The 27,583-nt window shown below is 24.2% G+C and overlaps 1 protein-coding gene across 1 annotated transcript; it reads left to right on the forward strand.

Annotated features, from left to right (window-relative positions):
* On the forward strand, nt 1-26,217 carry LOC145843787 (cryptochrome-1-like). The gene is made up of 14 exons (XM_082951014.1): nt 1-63; nt 3,092-3,210; nt 7,420-7,539; nt 8,005-8,085; nt 8,975-9,099; nt 9,753-9,869; nt 12,985-13,116; nt 15,361-15,520; nt 15,989-16,159; nt 16,468-16,608; nt 18,223-18,374; nt 22,419-22,516; nt 24,449-24,559; nt 25,400-26,217. Exons 2-14 carry the CDS (start codon nt 3,115-3,117, stop codon nt 25,420-25,422), a joined length of 1,527 nt encoding a protein of 508 aa, XP_082807140.1. The 5' UTR covers nt 1-63; nt 3,092-3,114; the 3' UTR covers nt 25,423-26,217.
* The last annotated feature ends 1,366 nt before the right edge of the window (nt 26,218-27,583 follow it).

Below are 27,583 nucleotides of genomic sequence, written 5' to 3' on the forward strand. Positions count from 1 at the left end.
AGAGTATAAATAACATTTCGAAGTTTAAAAACCGTGGTATAAAGTTAAGTCAACAGTTTTCAAGTAAGTATTTATTTTATCTAAAAAATGGTAAACCATTGTGTTGAAATATTTTTTTTGATAACAAAACAATTTATTGTTTATGATAGAATATCGAACTCTATGTTTTACAAAGAAAAATGTAAAAAAAAATTCTCAAAAACAACTTTTTACCAAAGTATTTTTCAAAATGAACTAGATATAAATATTGCACTAAAAATAAGTCTATCAAGAAAAATGTTAAATTTTGAGCTTGTTTTGTTTCTTATTGTTAAAAAATTCGTCTAAATACTTTATATTTAACACTATTAACATGATTAATTACTGTTTTACTAACCGTTATTCAAATTTTTAGTAACTGCCGGCTTTTAAATTATTAATTAAACGTTCAAAAAAAGCAGTTCTTAATTACATTGCGATTTTTTAAGATAAATCACAACAGTAGAAATACCTAACTTAAAAAATGCTTTTATTTTAGCTTGGATTTACTGCTAAACTGTACATTATTTGAAATATTAAATCTGAGTTTTAAACTTTTGTTTTATAGATTTTATTTTTGATTTTAAATTTTGCATACATTTAGCTACCAAGAATTTGTACTTTATTTAATTTGTAGAATACATGGAACTTAAAAATCAGCAAATTCACTGCTTAAATTTTTGTTTTTCAAACAGAAATATATGAAAACTAAAACAGTTAAATTGAGTACATAATATTAATAAACAAATATTTTCATACTGCACAATTTATTTTTTATTATTGAAAAATATTAATAAACAGAACTAAAAGGAATCAAAAAAATAAAAAGTAAACAGTATAACCAACCCATTTTTTTTTAAATTACTTTAAAATATTAATAGTTACAGTTCTAAAAGGGCTCAAAAAATTTTTACAAAAAATAAAAATAAAGTTTTTAGTTCATACACATATTTTTTTAAATTTCTAAAAGTTTCAATACCTATAAAACCTTTTTATAATCTAAACAATTATTTTTATCAAAAAGCAAGAAAGAACATTTTGTGAGCAAATAAAAGTTACGCGCAGTATAGTGCCGGCTATAGTAAATTCTTTGGTTTCAATTCTCATTACTTTACAATTTTAACTTGCTGACATTTATTAGTTTTGTACTTGAGTTTTATTTTGTTGACCATACATAATTTGCATAGTTTCAAATCTTACAAAAAACTTTTAAGTAAATAATAGTTAAAAAAAGTTTTTTTATTTTTTAAAGTAAAACTAGAAATAAAATGCATAATTCAATATACTAACTTTTTCACTACTGATGTACTTAAAAATAAAAATATGTGAAAATAAACAAACAAATTCTAATAATTATTCTAGACTAGAGCAATTATTTAAAATAAAAATAGATAATTTTTTGACCTTGCATTACGTTTTTTTAATTTTAAACAGATTATTTACAGAGTTAGATATAGCAAACCAGCAAATGCATTTATTTAAAACTAATTTTTGATCAGGTTAAATCTGGTATTACAGTTCTAATCTTAAGTTTTGATATTTTTAGCTTTTATTTTAAAATAAAACTTATAAAAATTGTTTGATAACGGTTAAACAATATAGATTTAATATATGATAAAGGTTAAAAACGTTTATTGCTAATATTCTCACTGTTGTTGAGTTATAGTTTGTTTGAAACTCGGTTCATGTCATGAAGCAGTTTCACTTCAAGCCGTCACACTTGAATGACTTCTCAGTGAAAACGAGAGAACTTTTCTCTCTCGTACTCAACTGCAGTTAGAGCGCGCTTGTTGCGCTTGTGTTGCAATCTGATTGAAAAATTTATTTTGCTCAAATTTGGTTTCATGTTACATAACATTTTTGTTAAAATTTTAATTAAGTATAAAACTCGTTTTTTTTTGTTGTGTATTGCTAAAAACTGTAATGCATTGTCAATAGCTTAATATACATTGTTTTTACTACTTTTTCTAATGTTTTTCAGTTTTGATTTTTTTTACATTTATATAGTATAATATAATTCAGGTTTTAAGTTTAAGTTACTAGCTTTTTGTTCAAATCTATATAAAAAAAAAAGTTGAAATAGTTTTAAATAAGATTTATATTCATTAAAATTTATAAAACTAGTTCTTACACATACTTGAATCGGTTTTTAATTTACTGCAAATTATTTTAAACTACAGTTACTTTAAGTTTTTCTAATTTTTTTCAATTGCCCAACATTTATGTAGAATAATGAACAAAGTTTTTTACTGTTTTTTAATTACTCTACAGTTATCATCTAATTAAGAATAACTGTTTTTAATTTGTTAATACTTAAAGCAGTAGTTTTTTCAAAAATATCCAAAAAAATTAAAACTTTTTTATCCTTTCTTTATGATTTTGAATTTTTCAATGTTTTTCTTATATTTTCATAATTTTTTTTTAAGAAAAAAAAGCTACAAAAATATAACATTTAAAAAGTTTAAATGTTGTCTACACAAGTGAAACTTTTTTCTTAATTGGTAACAAATTCCTGAGTTTAATATTTACAGTGCAATAAATTTTCAATGGCTAGTTGACATAATTAAATTTTATTTATTTATTGATTTACCACGGTTTTATCATTTGCATTTTCTAATTTTCAACATTTTAACAGCTACTTACCAACTAATTTGTATCATTATAAAACTTGTGTTATGCATTCATTATATAAAGTGTATTAATCCAACATAATTTAACATAACTTAATACTAAAATTCTTTGTATTTTATAGATATTTATTATATAAAATACATAATAAAAATTACTGAACTTTTATAGCATTTAAAGTGCACTAAATTAAAATCACAATTTAACACTTGTTTATGTACCAACAGCTTTTTAATAAAGTAACACTGTCATAAAAGTTTTTGTATTCATACAACATTTAAATTCTTAATCCAGTAGTCTAATACTAAAATTATTTTTTTTTATCAGCAACTTACTATTAAAGTAACTTTATTCTAAAATTCGTTGTGTTTATCCAACATTTTAAATGCATTTAAGTGCATTAAACAACAACAATTTAGTGCTTACACTTTTTTCTGTTTGACAGCAACTTATTAATGAAGTAATATTATGGTGGAAAACGAACATGTAACCATTCATTGGTTCAAAAAAGGTCTGCGTCTCCATGACAACCCAGCTCTATTGCACGCTGTTTCAACTTCAAAGGTTTGTTTTGAATCCTTTTTTATTTAGTTAATTATTTTTAAATCTGTTGTACATCAGTTGTCTTCTTCAAAATCAAGTTCTGCTTTTTTTCAAGATACATGTTTCTCAAGCATTTTTAAAACGATTCGTTTAGATTTTGCTCATTTTGAGTTATCTTTTTTGATTTATATAACGTTTTTATTTGTTTAAGATATTCAATACTATAACTTAAAATCTTGCATTAAAAACCTAAAATGTACTGTTTTTGTTTAAAGCAAAAACTAAATCCTAAAATTTCGTATTAACATCGTGTACGAGCATAAAGTTAATTTTAGAGGCAAATTTATTAGTTTTTCAAAAAACATAAAACTTTAATGTGAATTATTTTCCTTATCTTAAAAGCTATCTAAAATTTTTTTTTTATTTTAGAGAACGCACCTTTGTCTTTAATTTACAAAAAAAATATATTTGGTTTGGGGTTGGAATTATTTCATGGGGTCCCTCCAAAAATAAAGGTTTTTTTTTGTTTTTTTTTCATCATATGGTATTAAAACCAAAAATTAAATATTTTTTGTTATATTTTCTTTTCTTTTTCCCTTAGTTTGCATGTTATTTAAACTCTTAAATGTTTATTTTATAAATAATGTTAATATCTTTTACGATTTGGCCCCAAATCAAAATGTAGTATATTACACTATCATTAGCCTTGGCCATTTCCTAGATAAAAAAATGATAAAAGGAAAAAAAAAGTTAATAAGAATGTGAATTACATCAAGTTCAATTATAATAAAATAATTTAATAAAATTTGTTGTGATTCACATTCTTATTAATTATTTTTTTCCTTTTATCAACTTTTTATCTAGGAAATGGCCAAGGCAAATGATAGTGTAGTATACTACATTTTGATTTGGGGCCAAATCGTAAAAGATATTAACATTATTTATAAAATAAACATTTAAGAGTTTAAATAACATGCAAACTAAGGGAAAAAGAAAATAAAATATTAAAAAAAAATATTTATTTTTGGTTTTAATACCATATGATGAAAAAAAACAAAAAAAAACTTTTTTTTTGGAGGGACCCCATGAAATAATTCCAACCCCAAACCAAACATTTTTTTTTGTAAATTAAAGACAAAGGTGCGTTCTCTAAAATAAAAATAAAATTTTAGATAGCTTTTAAGATAAGGAAAATAATTTACATTAAAGTTTTATGTTTTTTGAAAAATTAATAAATTTGCCTATAAAATTAACTTTATGCTCGTACATCGTGTTGGGTGTGAGACCATTTCCAATTTATAAAAGTCCAATTTTATTTACAATAACATTTGGTAATTCCCAAATCAGAAAAAGCAATTTTAGCTGTCATGGTTCAGTTCATTTCTGAAATAAAAAAACTACTACAACAAAAGCTATAATCTGGTTAATATAATTATGTTTGAAACTAATTACTAAAAACAAAGTATATTTTAAGATATAGCATATTTTCTAAATCTGCATGTTACTAAAAACATGCAAGTGCTTAAAAAGAACATACTGTCATATTAAATAAGATAAAAATCTGATCTCATCAAAGATATATATTGATAAACTGCCTTCTTCCAATATCAAACAGAAACTGTCTCATAGTTTTTTTTAAAACAATTAAAAAATTTATTTCTAAAGTTACATGATTAATATCTCTTAAAAACAATTTAAACATTTTTAAACCATTATATTACTACTTTTTACCTTATACATGAATTATTTTTTGTGGTAAATGACATAAGTGATCATGTGATTGAATTGTTGATGTATCTTTTGTTGTAGCAGCATTTGCAGATACTTGCTTGGTGATTCGAGCTTTAAGACTTTTCTACACTTTATGGTTTTTAGTGCTGAGATTTTAACTTTGTGAGTATTTTCTAAATGACATGTTATCAAGGGATTTTTTGGTTAAAATAGATAGTTTTTTTTTGGTCACTTAAATGTTAATTTTTAAACTGCAAGTAAAACTATAAATGATGTAACTTATTTGATTGGCCTTCAAAGGATTTATTGTAGTTGAGAAAAGAGTATGACTGATGTTTTTTAGAATAAAAAATAAAAAGTCTTAAACTCTTCCTTTGCAGAATTTTCAGTTAAACAGTAAAATTAGTAGTAAAATTATTAAAGTCAAAAGTAAAAAATGTTTTTAAAGCAAAATATTTTCATTGACAAAGTTATTTTACTATGGTTTGACTTTTGAAATTATTTGTATTTTATTTTTGTAATCACTGAAGAGTATGTTTTAAATATTGCTTTATTCCATAACCATTAAATTCTCAACTTCAACGGATTCCTAACTATTACTTTTGTAAAATGTAATATTCCCTTTTTGTTATTTTAAGCTTTTGGTTTTCAATAAATTATTCTTTTAAAACTTTTTTTATATATTTAATTGTCTATGGACTATATAATTTTAAACAAATTTTCTACTCAAGTAATCAAATTTATAAAAGATAAGAAAAAATAGTTATAAAACAGAATTTTATACAGTACTTAAAAATTAATCATATTTAAAGTAGAAATACTGTATATTTTTAATATTTTTATACTGTTTAAATATTTTCTTATCTTGTTTTAATTTTCTATTAAAAAATTTTTACTAAAATATTTTAAATAACCTAAATGAAATTTCTAAAAACATTGGCAATTGTACAATATCTACATTACTATTTACAAGTTGATCTTTGTTTGTAGTTTTAATTTGAATTGTTAGATGGTTTTTGCAACATATAACTTTTTTAAAGTCAAAATCTGTATGAAATTAAATTCAGGAGTTAAGTGAGCTCCTTAAAGGATTTTCAGACTAAGAAAGATAACAGTTTATTAAGAATTTCACCTTTTCTTCTGATTATTTATTCTTAATAAGTTTTCAAGCATTTGATTGTTTAAAAGATTTTTTAAGTAAAAAAAAATTGATGGTTTTGATATAATATTTGAATTTTAGTTCTACTACTTCAAAAGTTTATTTTTGATTGTTTAAAAACTAATTCTTAAACTTTATAGCTTCAAAATTCTTGAACAGATAGATATTGAATGATTTTTTAAATTTTATAGAAAATCTGTATAAAAGTTTTTTTTTAACTTAAAAAAAACTTTTTATTAAACTGAATATACATAATAGTTAAATGAAGTTAGTATTTTTGGTATACTATGTAAAAAATAAGTAATTTAATCTTTTAACTTTTTTAAAAGCTAGTGAACATTTCTGTAAACAAAAAAGTTGAAGTCTTCATTAGCTATTGAGAAAAATAAAGTTATAATGGTAAAGTACTCAAGTTAAGAATATTACATTAAAATTTAGCTTTATTAAAAGTGTTGGTAAATAAAATAGTTTTTGGTTTTAAACTTTAACACTTATGTTATATAATTTAAAATTAATTAATAACTTGAAACTAAAAAATAAATAGTTTTAGTTTAATGTTTAATTTTGTTTGTTTTTAACTTGGAAAAGGCTGTTTTAAAATGTTTTAATAACAATTAGTTTTTTTACAAATGTTACAGTTAGTACAATGGTGTGCTTGTGCAGTACAAATATCAAAACAATATTAAAATTATTATTTTATAGTATAATAAAAAGTATACAAAAATATATTACATCAATAAGTTTTTAATTTTATACAAAAGAAAAATGTTATATAAAGCCATAAAGCTAATTTTTGATTCATTTTAAAATTGGTTGCATAAGATCACATGTATTACACAATTTATTGATTTTTATTTCCAAAAATTTTGCATGGAAAACAGTTACTTTATTTTTATCCCTGGTTTAGAGTATATATGTTTAAATTAGTTTTTATTTCTAAATTTTTCATTTGACTAATTTAAATTTAATTGAAGTAATTTAAGTATTAATGGTTGTTTTACAAAATTTCAATATAAAACAAGTTTAATTGAAACACTAAGAACTATAAAATTTTTATTTTTATGTCAAGTTTTAAAGCTTAAGTGTAAACTTTTATAAAGTACTAAGTAAAAATTAAATATTTTAATATTTTTAGACTCCAATAAACTCTTTTATTAACAAAGTATATAGATATGATATTCTTATACTTGTTCTATTTTTACTGTACTAATTGTTAATCAAGAAAATAAGTACCTGTTGTAAAATAATGGTTGAACGTTTATTGTTTGGTCTAATAATGATATAGTAAATAACAGTATACAACAGTTTGTTCAACTTTATAACTTAAACTTATTTTTCAGAAACTATATCCTTTGTTCATTTGGGATGATAGATTTATAAATTTAAATGAAAATTTGGGACAAAACCGTTTACTGTTTTTGTTCAGATGCCTAAAGGATCTTCAAAAAAACTTACAAAAGGTTACTGGAACTTTATAAATACCAATGAAGATCTTGTATATAAAAATCTTAAAAGTTGTTAAAGTTTATATAACAAGTAATTTTTTAATTTTAATTTGGCTTTAATAACAATAACAAATTTTTGAAACGTATAAAAAATATTCAGGAAGTTGTTTTAAGAATTCAAAAAACAGGAATTATATATGTTATTATTATTTTTTTTAATTTCAACTTTTATAAAATTGAATAGCTTTTTTTTAGTACATATAATAGAAGGCCTTTTTTAAATTTCAAATTTTTTTTTTATAGTTATAAAGTTGGCTTATAAAAAATTAAACCATTGTTACATAGTCAACAATTATCTAGCAAGAAATAAATAACACAAAATATTTATTTTTGAATTTAGTAAATTTTAATTGTTCAAGTATTAAAAAAAATGTTCCATTATATTGATACTTTTTTTATACTTTTATCAAAAATTTCAAGGTTGGTTCAGAACTGTATATAATAAAAGGAGATGCAGCAACAATTCTAAAAGACAAAGTAAAAGAATGGGGTGTAACTCAAGTTAGTCACTCATAAAGTTATAAAATTAAAATAACAAGTTAAAATTATTATTAAACAAATAAAATTTACTTATTATTAATGAACCTAGTTTGTTAGTTATGATGTATACAATCATTTAATGGTAAAAATCTGCATATTCTACAAGTTTTTTATTAGTAAAAACTTATGTTCTAATATTATGGCAAACAAAAATTTATTTACTAAATGGTTTGAATTATCCTAAAACTAATCTAAATATGATAATTGTGCATGCTTAAACATTTGTTGTATAAACTGAACTTTTTTTTCAACCTCAGTTCAAACTTACAATCCAAAATATTTTTAGTATGACTAATGAATATGCAATACGGAGTTCATGGTAAAAATAATTCAGTAAAAGTTTAAATAAATTAAAATTATACAATAAATACCAATCACACAGTGTAATTGCTTAAATTTTTATTAACCCAAGATTTAATTAAAGCATTTATATGACATTAAGCACTGTTTACATGTTTAGAAAAATATTAATTAGTCATGACTTTTTAAAACTCTTACATAAGAATGATCATTTCAAAACAAACATGAAAAGCTCACTTGGAAAGTAAGTTTTGTTTTAGTTTCACCTTTCATACAAACAAACTTATACTAACAAATTAAAATGATTTACTCACAAAATCAATTTTGCTATCTACTCAATCATCAGCTTACATTTAAAATCACTTTTATATACACAAACTTGATTGGTTTAATAATAACAATTTTTTTAAATTAAATACTTAACCAACAGCTCAATTAGAGAGTTATACTTACAAAGTAATATTTATATCATTTTATATACAGAAACTTAATTGGTTTAATTTGAAAATATATACAAATATATAAATATAATTTAATGCTTAATTAACAGCTCACCTACATAGTGGACACGGAGGTCTACTACAGAGACAGGGACCGCACCGTAATTGAAATGATGTCCAGCATAAACGTGAAAGTTGTTTCAAAGGTCGGCCACACTCTGTACGACATTGACGAGTAAGTTGCTTGTGACTTATTTTTTGTAAATTGTAGTTTGTTGGTTTACTTTAAAGTGCAATAAACTTTGGAGCATACAAAAAAAAACTTTTTGTTTTTCTACAGTTTTTTTCAGACACAATGTTTAATATAACTTTTACTTTCATTTAAAAGTGTAAAAAGTGAAATACTTGTCGTTCTTTTATTGTTTGTGTGAAAATTTTCTTCATGTTTTAAAAGATTTTTGTCTAGCCCCGTATAAGGTAGGGGTGCACAACAATTCAAATTCCAACAATTCAAATTCTAAAAAAAAATATTAAAGGTCCACAACTTAAAAAGTAGTATGTATTTGGAAAAAGTAAAAAATATGTATGTAGGTCTTATTGATATCTACAAACCATTTTTTGTTTTTGTAAAACAATAATTTTTTTTTTGATATGGCTATTATAAGTTTTATAGTATATTTTTCTAACATTTTTTTAAATATCTTAAGAAGTATTTGATTTTTACTAAATAAAAAAAGGGCTTGTAAATATTAAAAAGACCAACATACATATTTTCTACTTTTTTCAAATACATAGTACTTTTCAAGTTGTGGCTCTTTTTTTTTTTTAGAATTTGAATTGTCATGTAACCATAAGGCAGTGGTGTAAACAATTATTTAATTTCGCCAGGATATGGAAAGCCAACGACGGGAAACCCCCACTGACCTACCGTTCGTTTCTGTCGATATGCGCCAAACTGAAGGACCCGCCCGTCACAGTGCGGACCATCACCTCTGATGATTTCAAGTTAGATTTTGATAATAAATATTTTAAAAGTGATTACTATAATTGATATATAATCATACTGTGAGTTAATAATGTTTACACATATGACTTAAAGCTTGGGATTTTTATTATCATCACCAAATATTTAAAGTTGGTTTTTTTAATAATGCAATAATTAAATATATCTATTTATTTTAAGTAGTTGTAATATTTAAGTGATAAGTAAACTAAGTAGAATATTAACATAAGAAGGCTTTAAGCTAGTTTGTTTCATGATAGAATGTTAAACTGTGTTTTAAGCAGTTTTACTGTTTAGTATATAGCTACAATGTGAGTACTTTTAAAAAAGATGATTTTAAGTTAGTGATGTTTTTTACTTTTTGTTAGGTTTCTTAATGGTGCGTTGGGGTAATATATTCAAATATATTTGAACCTTTAAAACTAATTGAAACAGTCCTCTTTGGGATTATAAAATATAAAATAATAAATTCAGTTTTGTATGTTATTTATTGAAATAGAAGCAACATACACTTTGTTAGAGTTTTTGGTTTCAATAACTTTGAATATTAATTTATAAAAAAGTTGTTATGTAATTCCAAGTTTAAACGACACGTTTAAGTGGTATGACGTACACATTTTTATTTTGAGTAGGTGTTAATACTATATTTAAAATAAGTAATATTAATTAGATTCGATTTTGTGTTTAATTTGAATCAAATATTTAGTAATAAAATCGTCAAATTGTGTTTGCAAAAAACATATTTAATATAAAAAAATATTTTTTAACTTATTTGAGATTAAAATAGAGTTTTTTTTATTAAAAGTTTAAAAATATTTTTAAATATATGAACAGACAAGTGGTTATTCATTATATATATTACAATAAAAACTACAACTTTTACTTAATAGACAAAAATAAATTTTGTAACGAATAAATTATTTTGATGTTTAAGAAAATATTAAACCTTTATAAGAAGCTTAATTTACCTGCTATTCTACGTTGTTTGTCAATGTTTAAGCTAAGTTTGAAATTTATAGGGAATTTCCAAATCACAAGTAATTATTAAAGTTATTTCACTTATATAACAGTTATTTACTTACTTCGCTGATATTATATTAGATAATTAGTTTATGACGCTGATATGTATACTTTAAAAAAAAAGCTTCTTTAAGGTAATGTAGAAATTTTTTTGTAGCATCAAGTAATTTGTCATGTATATTTTGTTTGGTTTGTAATAAAGTTTTAATTACAACGTGGTGAATTACAATATCATAACTTTACTAGAAGAAAAAATAAAGCTACATACAGCTTTTATTATTATTATTATTATTATTGTTGTTATATCTATTTTATAACGTAACTAAAAGTTAAACTTTGCCTTAAATTCAATCTTAGTATTAAAATTTAACTGTTTAAGTGCTATTTTCCACGACTGTTACATATCTTTTTAAATTTTTTTAAGCACTGACGAGGTCTTTGACCGAAACTTAGTTTGTAAAATAAATTCTTGAAAGAATAAATTACAATATCATAACTTATTTACATTAACAATTATAAGTAACTGGTATAAACTCAAAAAACAGTACAATTACGTTTTTATTTTAAAATCAAAACTTTTATTAAAACTCTGCTTGCTACTTATGTATTTTCTTGTTTTATGTTTAAATATTGTTTTGTAATTACATATTTTTTACGTCTTATTAATTAAAAAGAAAAATTTCCAACTATCAATAAAATTTTTAGATTACTTTTTAGTTTTGCTAAAAATATTTATACTTACGTTTTTATTTTTGTATAAAAAACGAGTTTATACTAGAAATATTAAGTAAGAATATTATAGTTTTAAGTATCTCAAATCTTCCCTTGGTTGTGTGTTGTTCTTCGTGATTTTTTTGTCTTTATCAAAATCGTTTTAAATAAAAAAGTTTTTTTATTTATCAAAAAATTCTACAAAATTATTTGTATTAGAAATATTAAGTAAATAAAAATGATATTTTGAGTTTTTCAAAGTTTATAGTTTAGCAAATTATGCACCTAAATAATAATTTTTTAGCAATGAATTTTTTTAATAGATAACTTATTGTTTTCTCAAAACATTTTGTTTTTATTTTTCAAAATGAGTTTATTTATATGAAATGGATGCATTTTTAAGCGCAGAGTGAAACAACTGTTTTCCTTTAACTTAAATCAATTTTTAAAATATGTTGCAATTTTAAAATTGACAATAAATTTTTTACTTAAATTTAAGTGAATAAAATTTTATATAAATATATTTCCGCCATCTTTTTTTTTAATTTATGCGAACAGTTTGATTTTTAATTTGATTTTTTAAGTTTTCTATCAAAACTATCTACAACTGGTGTTTTTAGTGAAATATTTTTGAATGATGTACAAAAGCTTAAGATTTGTTTAGTATTTAGTTTTTACTTAAATATAAAAAACCGTTGAGATAAAAAATAAAACTTTAAAAAGTGGATAAACTTTTTTAGAAAATTCAAATTAAAGATTCAATAATTAATTAAATTTATTGTCAAATTGTTAAAAAATAATTGTTAAATAAATTTTAATTTTTTTGGTTGTTTTTTATACGAAACACCAACAAATTCGAACTGTTGAAATCACAATTTTTCTTAAATTCTATCAGACACAAATTACAGGAAACAATATGATACTGTTTTTAATATTAGAAAATAGTTGAAATTTTTCGGAAAATATAAAATACCAGTGATGTTGAACCGGTATATTTTTAAATTTAAGTTTCTTTTTCCATTAAATGAAAAAACCAATAACATTATTGTTATATTTACCAACCACAGAAAATCTGATACTTTTGTTTATAAGTAAATAAGTTCATAAAAATGTAAAAAAATAATCAAACATCAAATTGAATAACTTTATACGATTAATTTACTTTTTACAAAACGCATAACAACAACATCTAACAATTCAACAACTCTTGATTTTTTTATTTCACTAAATAAATAAAATGACTCATATTCTTTCTTTTCCAAAATATTTCATCAATTAAATGTATTAGAATGGCTTCTAGTCTTATTAACTCCAAAATATTTGAACATTGTCTCATAATACTAATTCTGACACCCTCTAAAATACTTTTGATTTTTCAATTTACAGAAAGTGCAAAACGCCGACGACGTCGACCCACGACAAGGACAATTTTTGGTTCAAAAAGGAAATAAACGGGTACAACAGGACGGACGTTTGTTCGCAGTTGTGGCCCGGCGGGGAGACCGCTGCATTAGCAAAGTTTGTTAATTATTAGTTATTTATTTTAGTAAGTTTTATTATTATTTAGTTTGTCTGCAGCACTTGCTAAGTTTGTTAATTATTATTTCTCAATTGTGGCCTGTTGTGGAGAAAGTTATCAGAAAGTTTTGCTAAGTTATTGTTTATTTTTATTGCTGTTAAGGTTAGTTACTTTTGCTAATTTATTTTTCTTTATTTATATTACTGCAAAATTTAAGTATTTGAATTAAATGAAAAAATATTATTAAGTTGATATTTATTGTTAAACTTTCTTACGAATATTTTTTAAATGCTAAAATAAATTGATTAGTTTCATTTTGCTTAAGCCAACGTAGTACATATTAGTGTTACATTTCTCCAACAAACTAAAAGTAATGCGACTGAACTGTTAAACCTGATCTGTATATTTTTGTAAAAAACTCATAAAATTTTTGTATGAGTGCGACTTACTTTCTTTTTGTAAAATAATAAAAGTTCGAAATATATATTTATATTTTTTTTAAATATAATTCTCCGAAAGTAAGTTTTTTGAATTAATGACTGATTTTATAAAAGTTAAGATTTTTAGAGAGTCTATACAACATATTTGTTTTTGTTTCCTTGTAGCGGAAGCCTTTTGTGACTCATAAATATAAACAAACTTGTGTGCATATTTACGAGGCAATTTAAAAATATTTCAATATCTTCGTGTTAAGATTTTAAACTACAAGGAAAAACGTAAAAAAATATTAAGTAAAGTAATGTATAAAAAAGCAATACATAAGACATGAAGCCTCGTATAAGTTTGGCTTAACTTTAAAGCAATTTACATATCTTTAAACCTAGCTATCTAGTTGATTAAACTATCATAAACTGAAGTTTTTTTCTGACTTACTGTGTTAGCAAACCTTTGAAATTTCTACAACTGTAAAATGATACTTTGTAGCCAAAAAGTATTTTAAAACACTGCATGATATGAACTCATATAAGTATATTTTTTTATCACAAAGATAAAATAATTTAGTTAGATAATAATAGTTTGGTTTTTTTGGTTATGCAATCATCTTAAGATTAAAAGCTGGAAAATTAATTCTAATAAACAAGGTTGCCAAAAAAACTAGAACTTGACAAATTTTGAAAAAAGTCACTAAAAAACCTCTTTTACATTTTAAGTAGTAAAATTTCAATTTGACACAAAACATCTATCGTATAAGTTTTCATCAATTGATCTTAAAACCCTCAGCTCTTAATACTAGCATTTTACCTTTAGTTTGTGTTGGTCTGATATGTTAGTCGGCTCAAGTAGTTACTTGTTTGTTTGTGGTTACTAGCATCCAACACCTTTTCAGCGTCTTAATTGTGACTAACCTCGAGCGGTCATAGGCTGACAAACGTATGGATTTCTTGCTGCTAGCACTCATACTCATAAATCAGTGATTAGTGCTACTAATCGTGTTGATGAAAGTACATTTAAACGTACTCTATAAGAGGCCTAATATAATCTAGCCTATATTTAATTGCTAGAAATATAAGTTTAGCTTAACTAAATTCTAGTAAGTAAACAAATACGAGTTAGCACTCATTATTTATTGTACAATCTATGATCTTAGAAAAGACACTAAGTGACTCGCTAAATAAAAATTAGTGATATTAGCAAGAATATGAATCAATGCCCAATAACAAACAATGCTTAGTAAGCGACTCAAAAATACGTCTCAAACATAATCAAAAGCGCATACGCCTACACGCTAGACCTTACGAAAACATACACTAACCTCTCTCGCGGCGTTCGGGTGTTTATACGCGTTTTTTCACGTGTTTTATGAAACTCTTCAGAACGATACATGGCAGATATGCTTGTAATCTTACTATATATGTGTTTGTTTCGTGTTGTTTTATTGTTACTTAAAAAGCTCTGAAGATCCTTTTAGGAGAAACAGTGTCAGCTAAAGTAACAATCGTTGAATAAAAAATTTTTAAAATAAGAGATAAAGATTTTTTGTCATCACAAAGCAGCTTTAATATATCTTTTTAATGTTGTTATACTACTTAACACAGTTTTTTAACTTAAAATAGACCCTAAAACGTGTTGTTTAAAAACCTGGAAGAATTTTTGAAAACCTGGAGAAAATTTTCTAAAAACGAGTGGCAACCCTGAACGAAACTCATTAAATAATTCTTATACTCTTAAATAAGCTGAATTTACAGAAATTTAAATAATGGCAACTTTGGTTTGTAGATAAGTACCATGAATATTTTTTACAGATTTAAAGAGAAGATCAAGTTCCTGCTAGAGGGCAACCAGTTAGTGAGCGATTCTTCAAAGAGGTTATTCCCCAACACAACGGGGTTGAGCCCGTATTTTTGCGTGGGTTGCCTCTCGCCCAGGTTATTTTACCATTCCATGAACAACCAGACCAACGAAGTAAGTTTAATTAAATACATATATATAGTTTTTAAATACAAATTAAGTTTACGCTTGTATAGTTCGCTGTCTCTCTAAGTGCTTCTAGTTAAATGTGCTCGGCTTTGTTCAAAGTGCAAACTCGAACCGTACTATTTGATAATTGAAAAATTTAAATAAACACTATCTGATAAACAAAGGATAAACGTATCTGAAGTTGTATAAATGTAATCTGGGACGTCACATGGGTTGGAACAGATGGTCCTCCTGAATAAATTTAAAAATTGTTGTAATGTTTTAAACTTATAAAGTTAAACTTTTTTTAATAAATTTTGTTCACAAACTATTTATTGCAGCTGTAGTATTTTTATCTCACCTAATTAGTTTCAAAATATCAAATCAAGGGGTTTTATAGACTTGTAAAGTTTCTTTACTTTCTAACAAAAGTACCACGCAAGGACAGATATAAAAAACTCAAACTTTTCACAGCCGCGCAAGCACTGCCTTACACCATTATCACTGCAAGGACAGATATTGTGGCGGGACTTCTTCTACACCGTTTCCGCCTACACTCCAAACTTCACCGCCATGAAAAACAACCCGATATGCTTGCAAATTAACTGGGACACGAATGATGAGTACCTTGAAAGGTGGACGGAGGTTCGTTTTTCTCTGTAATCTTGTTTAACGATTTGCTGTCAACTGTTGTAAAAGAGGTTGTTTTAAAAAGAGAAAGTTAAGCTTTAACTAGTACAAAAACATGTTTTGCAATGCTCAACAAATTTTACAATTATATTACGTTTTTTAGAGTTTTTTGCCTTAATTTTAAAACCCATAAACATATATTTGTTCTAAATATGTTCACATTATTTTAATTTTTGTTAACCATACTAAACAAACCCACGTCACATGTCAAAACCGTTTACAAACCATTCATGACAATTTCGCCCGATTAAATTCGTTTACAGGGCCGGACAGGGTTTCCGTGGATCGACGCCATCATGCGGCAGCTTCAAGTCGAGGGGTGGATCCACCATCTGGCCCGCCACGCGGTGGCGTGTTTCCTCACGAGGGGCGACCTGTGGCTGAGTTGGGAAGCCGGGCAGCAGGTTTTAAATTTTCAAACAACTTAAAAACCTTCAAGGCAGCGAGTTGGGTGTATTACTTTTCTTTTCATTGTATTTTAATTGAGTTGATTACTTTATTTGAAAATTAAACAGCAGGCTGGTAATTTATATTGTTTATATTTTTTGAATTACAATAAGCTAAACTGTGAAGTGTACTAAAATTAATGAAATTTTATGTTGCAATTAAATCGTAAGGTAACTGAAAACATTGTTATACTTGATTACTTTAAAAAAAAAGTTTAAAGTTCAAATCATAAAACGTATTAGTTGTTAATTAAAAATAAAACTTAATGTAAGTAAAAAAGAATTGGTATTAACTTCTATTATTTTTTATAATGAATAAAGACATTTTAAATCAGGTTTTTACTCTTTTGTCCTAGTAATAACATTTTTTTTGTACGTAGCTTTATAATGGTTTTGCTATAATATTATAAATGTTGTCATATAAATTAAATTTTACTTCATAATATTGTTTTTTATAATAAATAATTATATGGAACATAAAAACATATTAGAGTCACATTTTGTTAAAATAATAGGTTAGAGCTTTTTGTTTTGGTTCTTCATTGTATTTTATTCATTCAAATTTTTTTGTGCGTTTTATCAATATAATTAATGACAACTATAGTTCCTGCAACTATTACTTATAAAACTAATTATCACTTAAGTTTCTGTTGTTATAATTTTTAAGCTGTTAGTTTTTACATGTAGATAAGTTTTTCTGAAAATGTTAAACTTTAAAGCTTCTACTCAGATAAAACAGTCAACAAAAATGAATTTCAATAAAGTTAAACTTTAAAACATTGAATGAAAAACATGTTAACATGCAAAATCTAACAGCTTAAAAATTATAACAATAGAGACTCGAGTGAGAATTAAATTTTTATCGTGTTCTGCGACTACTTGAACTGAAAGCTTTTTTTATAACTTATGTATGGTTTGTTTGTGCGATTTCCTGCTAAATCTATTTATAACTAGAGATTACCTACGTGTTTTAAGAATTTAGTTTCTATGATTTTTTGGTACATTATTTTTGATACTTAATTTTTTTTAATACATTATTGGTAAAAATCTAAACTAAGTAAAGCAATACTTTTTGGATTGTTAAATATTTATGAGTACTTTTAAATTTTAATTAGTGTATGATTGATATATTTCCAAAAAAAGTTGTTTTGTCAAATAAATGCTGATATAAAGCAGTTAATAAACTCACTTTAAATTTCAATCTTTTTCTTGTGTTTTTTCTTATCATTTGTTGTGAATGTTGAAAGATTACGTCTTGATATAATATTTAGATAAAATTATTTCTAAATTGTAAAGTTTTCATTGGTTGAAAACTATTTAAAAAGTAGTATGTAGTTTTGTTTAAGCTAACTTGAAATTACTTGGAATGTTTGTATTTAGTTGTGTAGAATTATTATTTTGAAAACTAAAAACATTCATGTTTGAGTTTAAAAGTATTTATTGATGAAGTTTTTTTATTTTTTTTTTAATATTGAAATCATTTAACTTAATTTAAAAAAGTAAACTGCGGTAAAGAAAACCAAATAAAAACAAATAATGAATCCCTGCTTCACCGATTAAGTTTATTTACAGGTGTTCGAGCGCCACCTGTTGGATGCGGATTACAGCATGAACGCGGGAAACTGGATGTGGTTGAGTGCGTCCGCGTTCTACCACCACTACAACAAGATGTTCCACCCCGTGCAGTTCGGAAGAAGGTTGGACCCGACTGGTGAATATGTCAGGTATTTGTGTTTGTTTTATTAATAAATTAAAAATATTGAGTTTTTTGAATAACAACTTTTTTATGTCTGTTTAATTTTTTAAGTCTTTTTTGTGCTCTTTTAAACTTATGAATTTATTTTGAACGTATGAGTTAAATTTATTGTTCATACACAAGTAAGAGTTAATTAATTTTAGATAAAAACTCTAAATATTATTTCTAACTTTACAGTGGTTGACAGTTATGAAATAATTTTTGACCTTGTAAAGAACATTTTTTGGTTAATTTATTTGTTCGTTATAAATTAAAACTTAATATTAATTTAGTTTTTTTGAGAAATTATATAATATAAACAAATATTTTATTGGTTACTACAATAACTTTTATTCCAAGTTATTTTTTATAGTTTTTTTTAACCATAAAAGTATGATAATAATATAACAATTTAGCTTACATAAGATATAAAATTACGTAAACTTTTTAAGCTATTTTAGTTATTTTTTAGTATTGAATAAATCGAAAATAGTTTTTAGACGTTTTATTTTTCTATAACTATGTAATAAACGCTAGAGATTTGTTTTGAAATAACTTTTTTTCAACTTTAGTTTTTTATTGTTTAAAAAATGTATCAATAATATACTTTTTTTTTTAATTAACTAAAAAAAATAGCAAAGTCAGTTATATTTCAACTTAATTTTTTACCAATACTTGACTATAACTATCTGTTTATCCTAAAGTGCTTAAACTAAGCTATTTGGTTAAACACTTAGTTTTTAAAACAAAAATAAAGTTGTTTAAAACTTTAAATGAATAGTTTTTTTTACTTTTGAAGCTATACTGTTTTAAAAATTTTAAATAATCAAGTTTTCTTTTTTTTTTTTTGATTATATATTTAAGCAACCTAAATACTAGCATATAAATAATATTTCCAAATATATTTTCATAAGAAACTTTTAACTAAGTTAACTATGTTAATTATAGTACAAAAGTTTTGATTTTTTCTTAGGTTAGTTCAAAAAATGCAAAAAATTGATGTACACTGTAAAGTTTTAAAAAACACACTTTCTTTTATTTTCAATTGTTATAAAACTTAGTTTTTGGCAGTGCTCAGTCGAATAGTGTTTTATATATACTTTAAATAAGAAACTTTGTTTTAAAAAACATATAGTTATGTAATATATATTTTTTTAACAATATAAGTCATGTATGTACGTAGTTATAAACTTGTACTACAAATTTCTTTATACAAATTCCACAAAAATAATTTGAATTAAGATTTTTATTATGTAAATAAGCTACAACGTACTTAGAATAAAAATCAAAGAATTTTTAATGTGTGTTTTACATTCTTTTTATTTTAAATATATGTTTTATTCTCAATATTAGATTATAATGATATAGTATTTTTATTTTTAGTCACATTTTCTAGTATGTTTTTTTGAATTTACAAAGCGTTTATTTGGTTTTAAAGTAGACTCAATTTTTTCTGACTTCTTTAGTAAATAATATTTTTGTTTTATCTAATATAGTCTTTTTGTTGATGACAGTTTTTAGTCGACCAAGTAGATTTTAAACTTTATTTTTTATGAATACATTTTCTTAACTTTTTTTTAATTTTTCATTACTACAAATATATAAAAACAAATTATATTAAAACAAATATATTATATTATTAAAAAACATATGAAAATAACATTAAAAGTTCTATACTAAGTTTTCAAAATTTATTGGGTTTTTATAATGTACTCTTCAAATAATAAAGTTCAGTTCAAAAAAAGGGTTATTTAAAAATTTAAAAGCTGCTGTTTTTTGTACATTTTTAAATCCTTACATAACTTTTGTTTATCGAAATTAATAATACCCAATTATTAAAAATTTGAGTTTTCAGAATTTTTGTGTAGTTAGTTACTAGGTTGTTTTACCAATCAAAAATTTTTTATTGATTATTTTATCTTAGCAATTTTTAACCGGAATAAAACCAAAGTATATTTCATTTATTATAAGTAAAAGTAAATTCACCAGCATCATAGTACTACGAAAGTTTGGTTAGAGTTCAATTAGAAATACTATTGAAACTTCCATTTGAAACATTTTGTCATCAGAGCTCCGCAGCGGCACTAGTGGCCAAAGTTACGTAACTTGTGGAGTTTGCGAATTTAACATTTTTTTTAATAAATTTAACGTAAACTTTACATAACTGATAATGTTTTGATTTGCTAAAACAGCCAGGCTTAAAAACTTAATTTAAAATTAATTCTTGTGTTTTGCGAACTTTAAATAAAATCAATATTTTAAAAATGTGTTATCTAACTGAACTAAAATTTATCAGAAAATAAAAAAATATTTTATTTTTTTTTACTATTTAAAATAGCTAAAATAATTTTGTATAGAGTTAGTAAAGATACTTTTGCATCACTTGGTTTTATGTTTAATATTTTATGTAAAAAAAAGTTTAATACAGTGCAAATCTAAAATTATTCAACTTACTGTTCAAAAACTAAATTGATATCTTGTATTAGTTGATTTAATCAGCACTATAAAAAATTTTGATAGTAATGATAGAAAACTTATTAAAAAAATAGCCTTAGAATAGCTTAAATAAAGATATTAAATATTTGAAAATATAGTTAAATTTATACAAAGCTACAGTTTTAAATACTGCTATCTATATGGGTAATATATTTGATTAACTACTATTGAAACTTACCACTATTTTTTCTATTACACTTTAATTAAACATACATTTAAGTATAACGTTAAATATCAACATGAATAGATAAAATGTATAATTTATTTAAATAGTACTTTTTAATTAATAAAATCTAAAATCAATCTAAAACAGTAAAACTAAGTAATAAAGAAAATATCATCACTAGATTTATTGTAAAAAAACATTTATGTACCAGGGTTGCCACGAAACCTGGAACTCGGGAAAGTAGACCTAAAAACGTGTACTTTCAAAAACCTGGAAGAAATTTTTTAAACCTTGAAAAAACTTGCCAAAAACTAATGGCAACCCTGATGTACTATTTTTCATCAAAAAATTTCGTGTTGTTTTTACAATTTATTTTGAACAATGGAAATAACTTAACTAATTTAAAAAAGTATATTTAAATTTTTTTGCAACTCCCTTAGGCTAGTCTTCAAGGTTTTTGGAAACTTAGTTTAGTTAAACTTATATTTTATTTAAATTTAGTTTATATTTTATAATAAATGTATAAGCAAATGTATAAAGTAAAAGAACGTATAAATGCTAGTTCACTAATAGTACTTGGTAAAATTGAATTTATTTCCAGTTTTAAGTATATATAGTTTAGTAAGCATTCTAGCCGACTTAAGATGCTTTGAAGAGTTGCAAGTTTTATAAAAATAAACTACAAGACTAAAGCACATTATAGAAAATTGTATTAAATGAAGATTATATGTATAGGTTTCATACACATATGTGTAATTGTTAATGTTTTTACAAATTTGCAAGTTGTAGCTTGGTTTTATAAGTTTTTAACTATTTTGTTTCCATTTTAGAATAAACATAACTTGTTTAATTTTATCAAAGTGTTGGTGATTTGTCAAAGTAGTAAGATTAAAACTTTTAAATCCTTTTAAATTTATGTTTTCTAAGTTTTAGTTTTACATGTCCCTTTGAATTTCTTTCTTTTTTCTGAATAGTTAAAATTTATAAAGTAAGTAATTTTCTAAGTTATATTTTTAATTAATTCTAACAAGCTTAACTCACAAAATAATCTTTAATAACTTTTGATCTATCTTTTAATAGCTTATATTTTTATTTTAGCTTATATACAGTATATAATATTATATTTTTAGCTTTTGATTCATTGTTTTCAATTCTTCTTTGCAAATAAATTTTATAAAAAAAATAATGTTTTATATCACTTACATTATGTTTTATTTTTTGCTATTTTTTTTTTGTCTTTTTATATTTCTTAAATTTTAAAAATGGTTTCATCTTTTGTTTACTTTTGGTTATCAAAATTAAGAATTTTAGAAAACATATGAAATAACATGCAAGTTTTTAACAAAATAAACATTTAATTAATTCCAACAGGAAATACGTTAAAGAACTTCGAAAATTTCCAACAAAATACATTTACGATCCATGGAAGGCTCCGATGGAAGTACAGAAGCAAGCAAATTGTGTGATTGGTACGTTTTATTATTTTTATATTACATTTATAAGTACAGAAGCAAGCAAATTGTGTGATTGGTACGTTTTATTATTTTTATATTACATTTATAAGTACAGAAGCAAGCAAATTGTGTGATTGGTACGTTTTATTATTTTTATATTACATTTATAAGTACAGAAGCAAGCAAATTGTGTGATTGGTACGTTTTATTATTTTTATATTACATTTATAAGTACAGAAGCAAGCAAATTGTGTGATTGGTACGTTTTATTATTTTTATATTACATTTATAAGTACAAAAACAAGCAAATTGTGTAATTGGTACGTTTTATGTTTATATTACATTTATAAGTACAAAAGCAAGCAAATTGTGTGATTGGTACGTTTTATTAATTATTTTTATATTACATTTATAAGTACAGAAACAAGCAAATTGTGTGATTGGTACGTTTTATTAATTATTTTTATATTACATTTATAAGTACAGAAACAAGCAAATTGTGTGATTGGTAGGTTTCATTAATTATTATTTTACATTTATAAGTACAAAAACAAGCAAATTGTGTGATTGGTACGTTTTATTATTTTTATATTACATTTATAAGTACAAAAACAAGCAAATTGTGTGACTGGTACGTTTTATTATTTTTATATTACATTTATAAGTACAAACGCGTGCTTATTAGTTTTTTGAAATAATTGTTTTTTTGTTTTTAAATGATATTATATATGCAAAAGCAAGCTAAATTTCTTCTTACTTTTAATTTTACTGATGTTAATTTTATATTTTCAGTATGGATTACGTTTGCGTATTATTTTTTTATTGATATATTGTGAGCGAATTTTAATATTTTCTCTATTAATTAAAGAGTAGGATAAAAATATTTTACGAATTAAAAAGAAACATTACATAAAAGTTTCAATGGCTAACAAATCTTGAATTTTGTAATAATTGAACTGAGAAAAGAAGCCATATAACAGAAATTTTTAGATGATTTGTTTTTGATATATTTATGTAGCCACATTAATATTTTACATTCAAACTTTTTATAAAGTAAGTTTTCAAATATCAATTATAATTGAATATAAATTTACTTTAAACTGAGGATGTAACTTATGATCAAGAATTTAGTTTTAGGAGGCAAACGAGTGAAATACTGTTTTATTTATAAATATGTAAACTAATAAATATTTGTTTAACTTTTTTGATTTAAGTAGAGAACTTTAATTGTTTCTCTTGAAATAAGCTAAAATTATACAATAATTTTAAAGTTTTGAGTAGTATAAATTGAAACTTATGTAGTATATCTGTTTGTATATAAGTCATTCCAAACTCAATAATTCCATAGTTTTGTTCATTACTGTTAATATGAAAATTTATTAAAAAGCTTCATTGCCAAAAACTTGAATATTGCAAAAGTATATTCCAAATTCTAAAATAAGTATTTCAAATATATCTTTTAATTATTTCAAGGTTTTAAACAATCCAAGGTTTGTATTTACTCGTAAAATATCAAGTGGTTATAAACAAGAATTTGTTTATTTTAATTTGTTATCGTTTTTCCACTTTCTAGCTATGCAAAAAAAAAATTTTACGTAACAAACGTGTTGTGATCACCAACTTTTATTTACAATCTAGTTCTGTGTTTTTGTGGTCTCTCTACCGCAAAACTTAATAATTTATCAAAAAAAATGTATTTGTCATAGCTTTTTATTACCATTTTGTTCAAAAACAGTTTAATGGTAATCAACTTTATAGAACTAAAGTTTAATGTTCCTTTTTTATAATTTTTTATTAAAACTCTTTTTCTTTTTTTGAATTTCAGTAAGCAACATCTTCTTAAATACTTCATTATAAGTTCGTACGAATGGAAACAACAGTCATTTTATGAAAATTATAGTTTTTTAAATCAAAAATACTAATAATTGAAATATGTTAAATTTTCAGGTAAAGATTACCCGAAACCGATAATAAACCACTATGAGGCGACGGTGAAGAACTTAGCGAGAATGAAGTCCTTTCGCGCCAGCCAGCAGAACACAGTGAAATTAACTTCAGGTAGTCGAGATTATTATAAATATATACAAGTGTTTACCATGTGTTTATCACAAGTTTAAACACAGTTCTAATTTAAAACGAGCGTGAACTTGGCTTGAATGGCCTTTTTTGTAATGTTTTTTTTTAACCAAACTTTAAAACCTATTGTTTTCAATTTCTTTAATGATAACTTAGAATTCTTTTTTTATTCTAAAGAACGTTCTTTTGCTTTGCTTTTCACAAAATTTCCATCGAATTGGGGTTTTACTTTTGTACTGGGACCCCTTTGAAATTTATCGTTTTTTTACTTAACATCTATTTTCTCTAAAATTAGTAGTTTTTTTTTAACACACTTATTAAACTGATTTTAAAGACGTTTTTTTGGCATTTTTTTATTATTATTATTACATATGCCTAAATAAATTTTTCTAAATCACTCCAAATTTGCACGATTTTCGTTTTTTTGGTGCATGATTTTATTGCAAAAATATAATATTTCGATAGTAATTTTTATGTTTAACGGACTTAAATATTTAATTTTTATGACGTAATTATATTTTTTTCGTAATTTATTATAAATTTTTGAATATATAACCCATACCAGTTTTACCTTATATCTTAGCACATTAGCAAGAAATCCCCCAAATTACGTAAACAAAGTGCAAAATATTTTGGTAAAACTTTATGGGTCATATGTTTAAAAATTAATAACAAATTACGAGAAAAATATAATAAATAGTTTTAAAGGTAAAATAGATAAAATAGTTTTTCAGACAAGCTTAGTTTATATCATGTTTTTTTGGTGTGTATTTTTTTTTTGTTTTTAATTAATACTTTACTAATTTTTATTTCTTTTCGCAGACTCGTTCGACTACACGACTTGAGGAAGATTCTTCAAAAAAAAATTAGGAAAATAATTTGTTGGCTTTAGCCGTAATTTACATCCGGGCCTTATAGATGAGCGTTTTCGCTTGGAGACATTTCGAATTTTCTCTATTGTTAATGTGTTTCGTTTTTCGACCATTTTCGTATGGGCCGCCATTGCATACGAACTGTAGTCGATTTTTTTTTTTTTTTTCAATTTTTAAATTATTTGTAGGTGTGTTGATGTATGTTCAAAATGAGAAATACTTTGTAGTTTTACAAATATTTTATTTGTCTGTGTAATGTAATTCCATAGTTATTAAATAAACTGACATGGCAAGGGTAAAAATAACTAAATAATTTTTTTGTGTCATCAAAATAATATATAGTTGGAAAAATGTAAATTCAACAGAAACATAACTTTCAATATTATAATATACAACCTAATACAACTATCCAGCTCAATAAAACTTGAGTTAAAAATTTTCTTGCTTAAAAAATATGTTAGCAAAGCATTATGGAATTTGATATTTTTCGAAAAAAACAACAACATCCCAAAGTTTTAAATTTTTTTTTTGCAAAACCCTGAAATACTTGACTAGCGTGAAACACTGATCTGTTTTTATTTTTTATAATTGTTACTTATGAATAAGTTGATTAACGTGTCTGTGAGCTATAAATATATCTGTATTTAAGAAAAACTTTTTTTTGTGTTCCAAGCAAGTAGTTTTTTTAATCCAGACAAAGTTATTATTCAGCTTTACAGGACTGAAAAACCAATACATCCTGTAAACGAAATAGTGCTTTTTTTTTTTTGAAAATCCCAAGGTTATGAAAAGCAAATAAAATAGTTTTTGAATATTTTTTTTTATTAACATTTATCTTATTTAATAACTTTTACTTTTGTGTAAACGTATATGACAGTAGTTTTGTTTAGTGTAACTATGAAGTTTAGCTGTCAGCTAAATAAAATTATGAAGTAAAGAATATTAACAGTAAAAATATTTTTAAAAGTTTGTATTATGGTATAACCCAGTAAAGTGAACATAGATAAAATTGCTGGCTAGAATAGACAAAAAGCATACTTTAAAGTCTTTTTTATGCATATAAGATAACTATTACTATATAAGTGTTATGACTATTTACGTTATACATATAACGCTTTAAAACAATATTAAAAAAAAAATTAATTTTTGAAATGGTATAGCTTGGAAAAGAAATAAAACTCAAGTGAAATGGCAGTTCCTTATCTTTTCATTAATTTTAGAAACAACTTTTTTTATATGTACTAAAGAGAGACACAAATATTAATATTTTGATAATTCTAGAATAAAATTAGTACAATGCTTATTCACTTATCCGGACAGTTTCGGTTAGAAAAAATTTAAAAAAAGTTATACTTACACTAACATTTTTGTAAGATGCAAATAGTTAAGCTTACATGCTGTAAGAAAACCTTAAATGATTTTATAAGTTCTACAATTTTGTTCATTGTTATGACGTAATAATACTAATGAAGATTACATTCTATCTTCGTTCAAAACTAGTTTAGTTATCAAAAACATTTGCATGTAAAATAATGAACTTTACCGCAAGATCAACAACTACAGCATCCGAGACAATCCTACGACCGGTTTATTCTCTTTTCTTATTAGTACTCATCAGGCAGGAATAGTCGCGAGAAACCGCTGTTGTGATCTTAAACAAGCGGGCTTAAGTACCAAGTACTGAAGCGACCGTCTGTGGGTAAAGTTGAAAAAATGACACAGCTAAATCATTCACAGCCCAACGTCTCAGACATTGTCAGCTTGTTGTGAGATTATAGTCTGCGCTCGTTTGATCAGTTTTAGCCAGTATTTATTTCGGCCATCATCAACGAATTGAGATGTTTTATGCAATTGATAATAAACAATGAACTTTACCGCAAGATCAACAACAACAGCATCCGAGACAATCCTACGACCGGTTTCGTCCTTATTAGGACTCATCAGGCAGGAATAGTCGCGAGAAACCGCTATTGTGATCTTAAACAAGCGGGCTTAAGTACCAAGTACTGAAGCGACCGTTTGTGGGTAAAGTTGAAAAAATGACCCGCTTGTTTAAGATCACAATAGCGGTTTCTCGCGACTATTCCTATCTGATGAGTCCTAATAAGGACGAAACCGGTCGTAGGATTGTCTC

Source organism: Thalia democratica, chromosome 9, assembly GCF_965202585.1.
Source record: "Thalia democratica chromosome 9, ktThaDemo2.hap1.1, whole genome shotgun sequence".
In the NCBI taxonomy this organism is placed as follows: Eukaryota; Metazoa; Chordata; class Thaliacea; order Salpida; family Salpidae; genus Thalia; species Thalia democratica.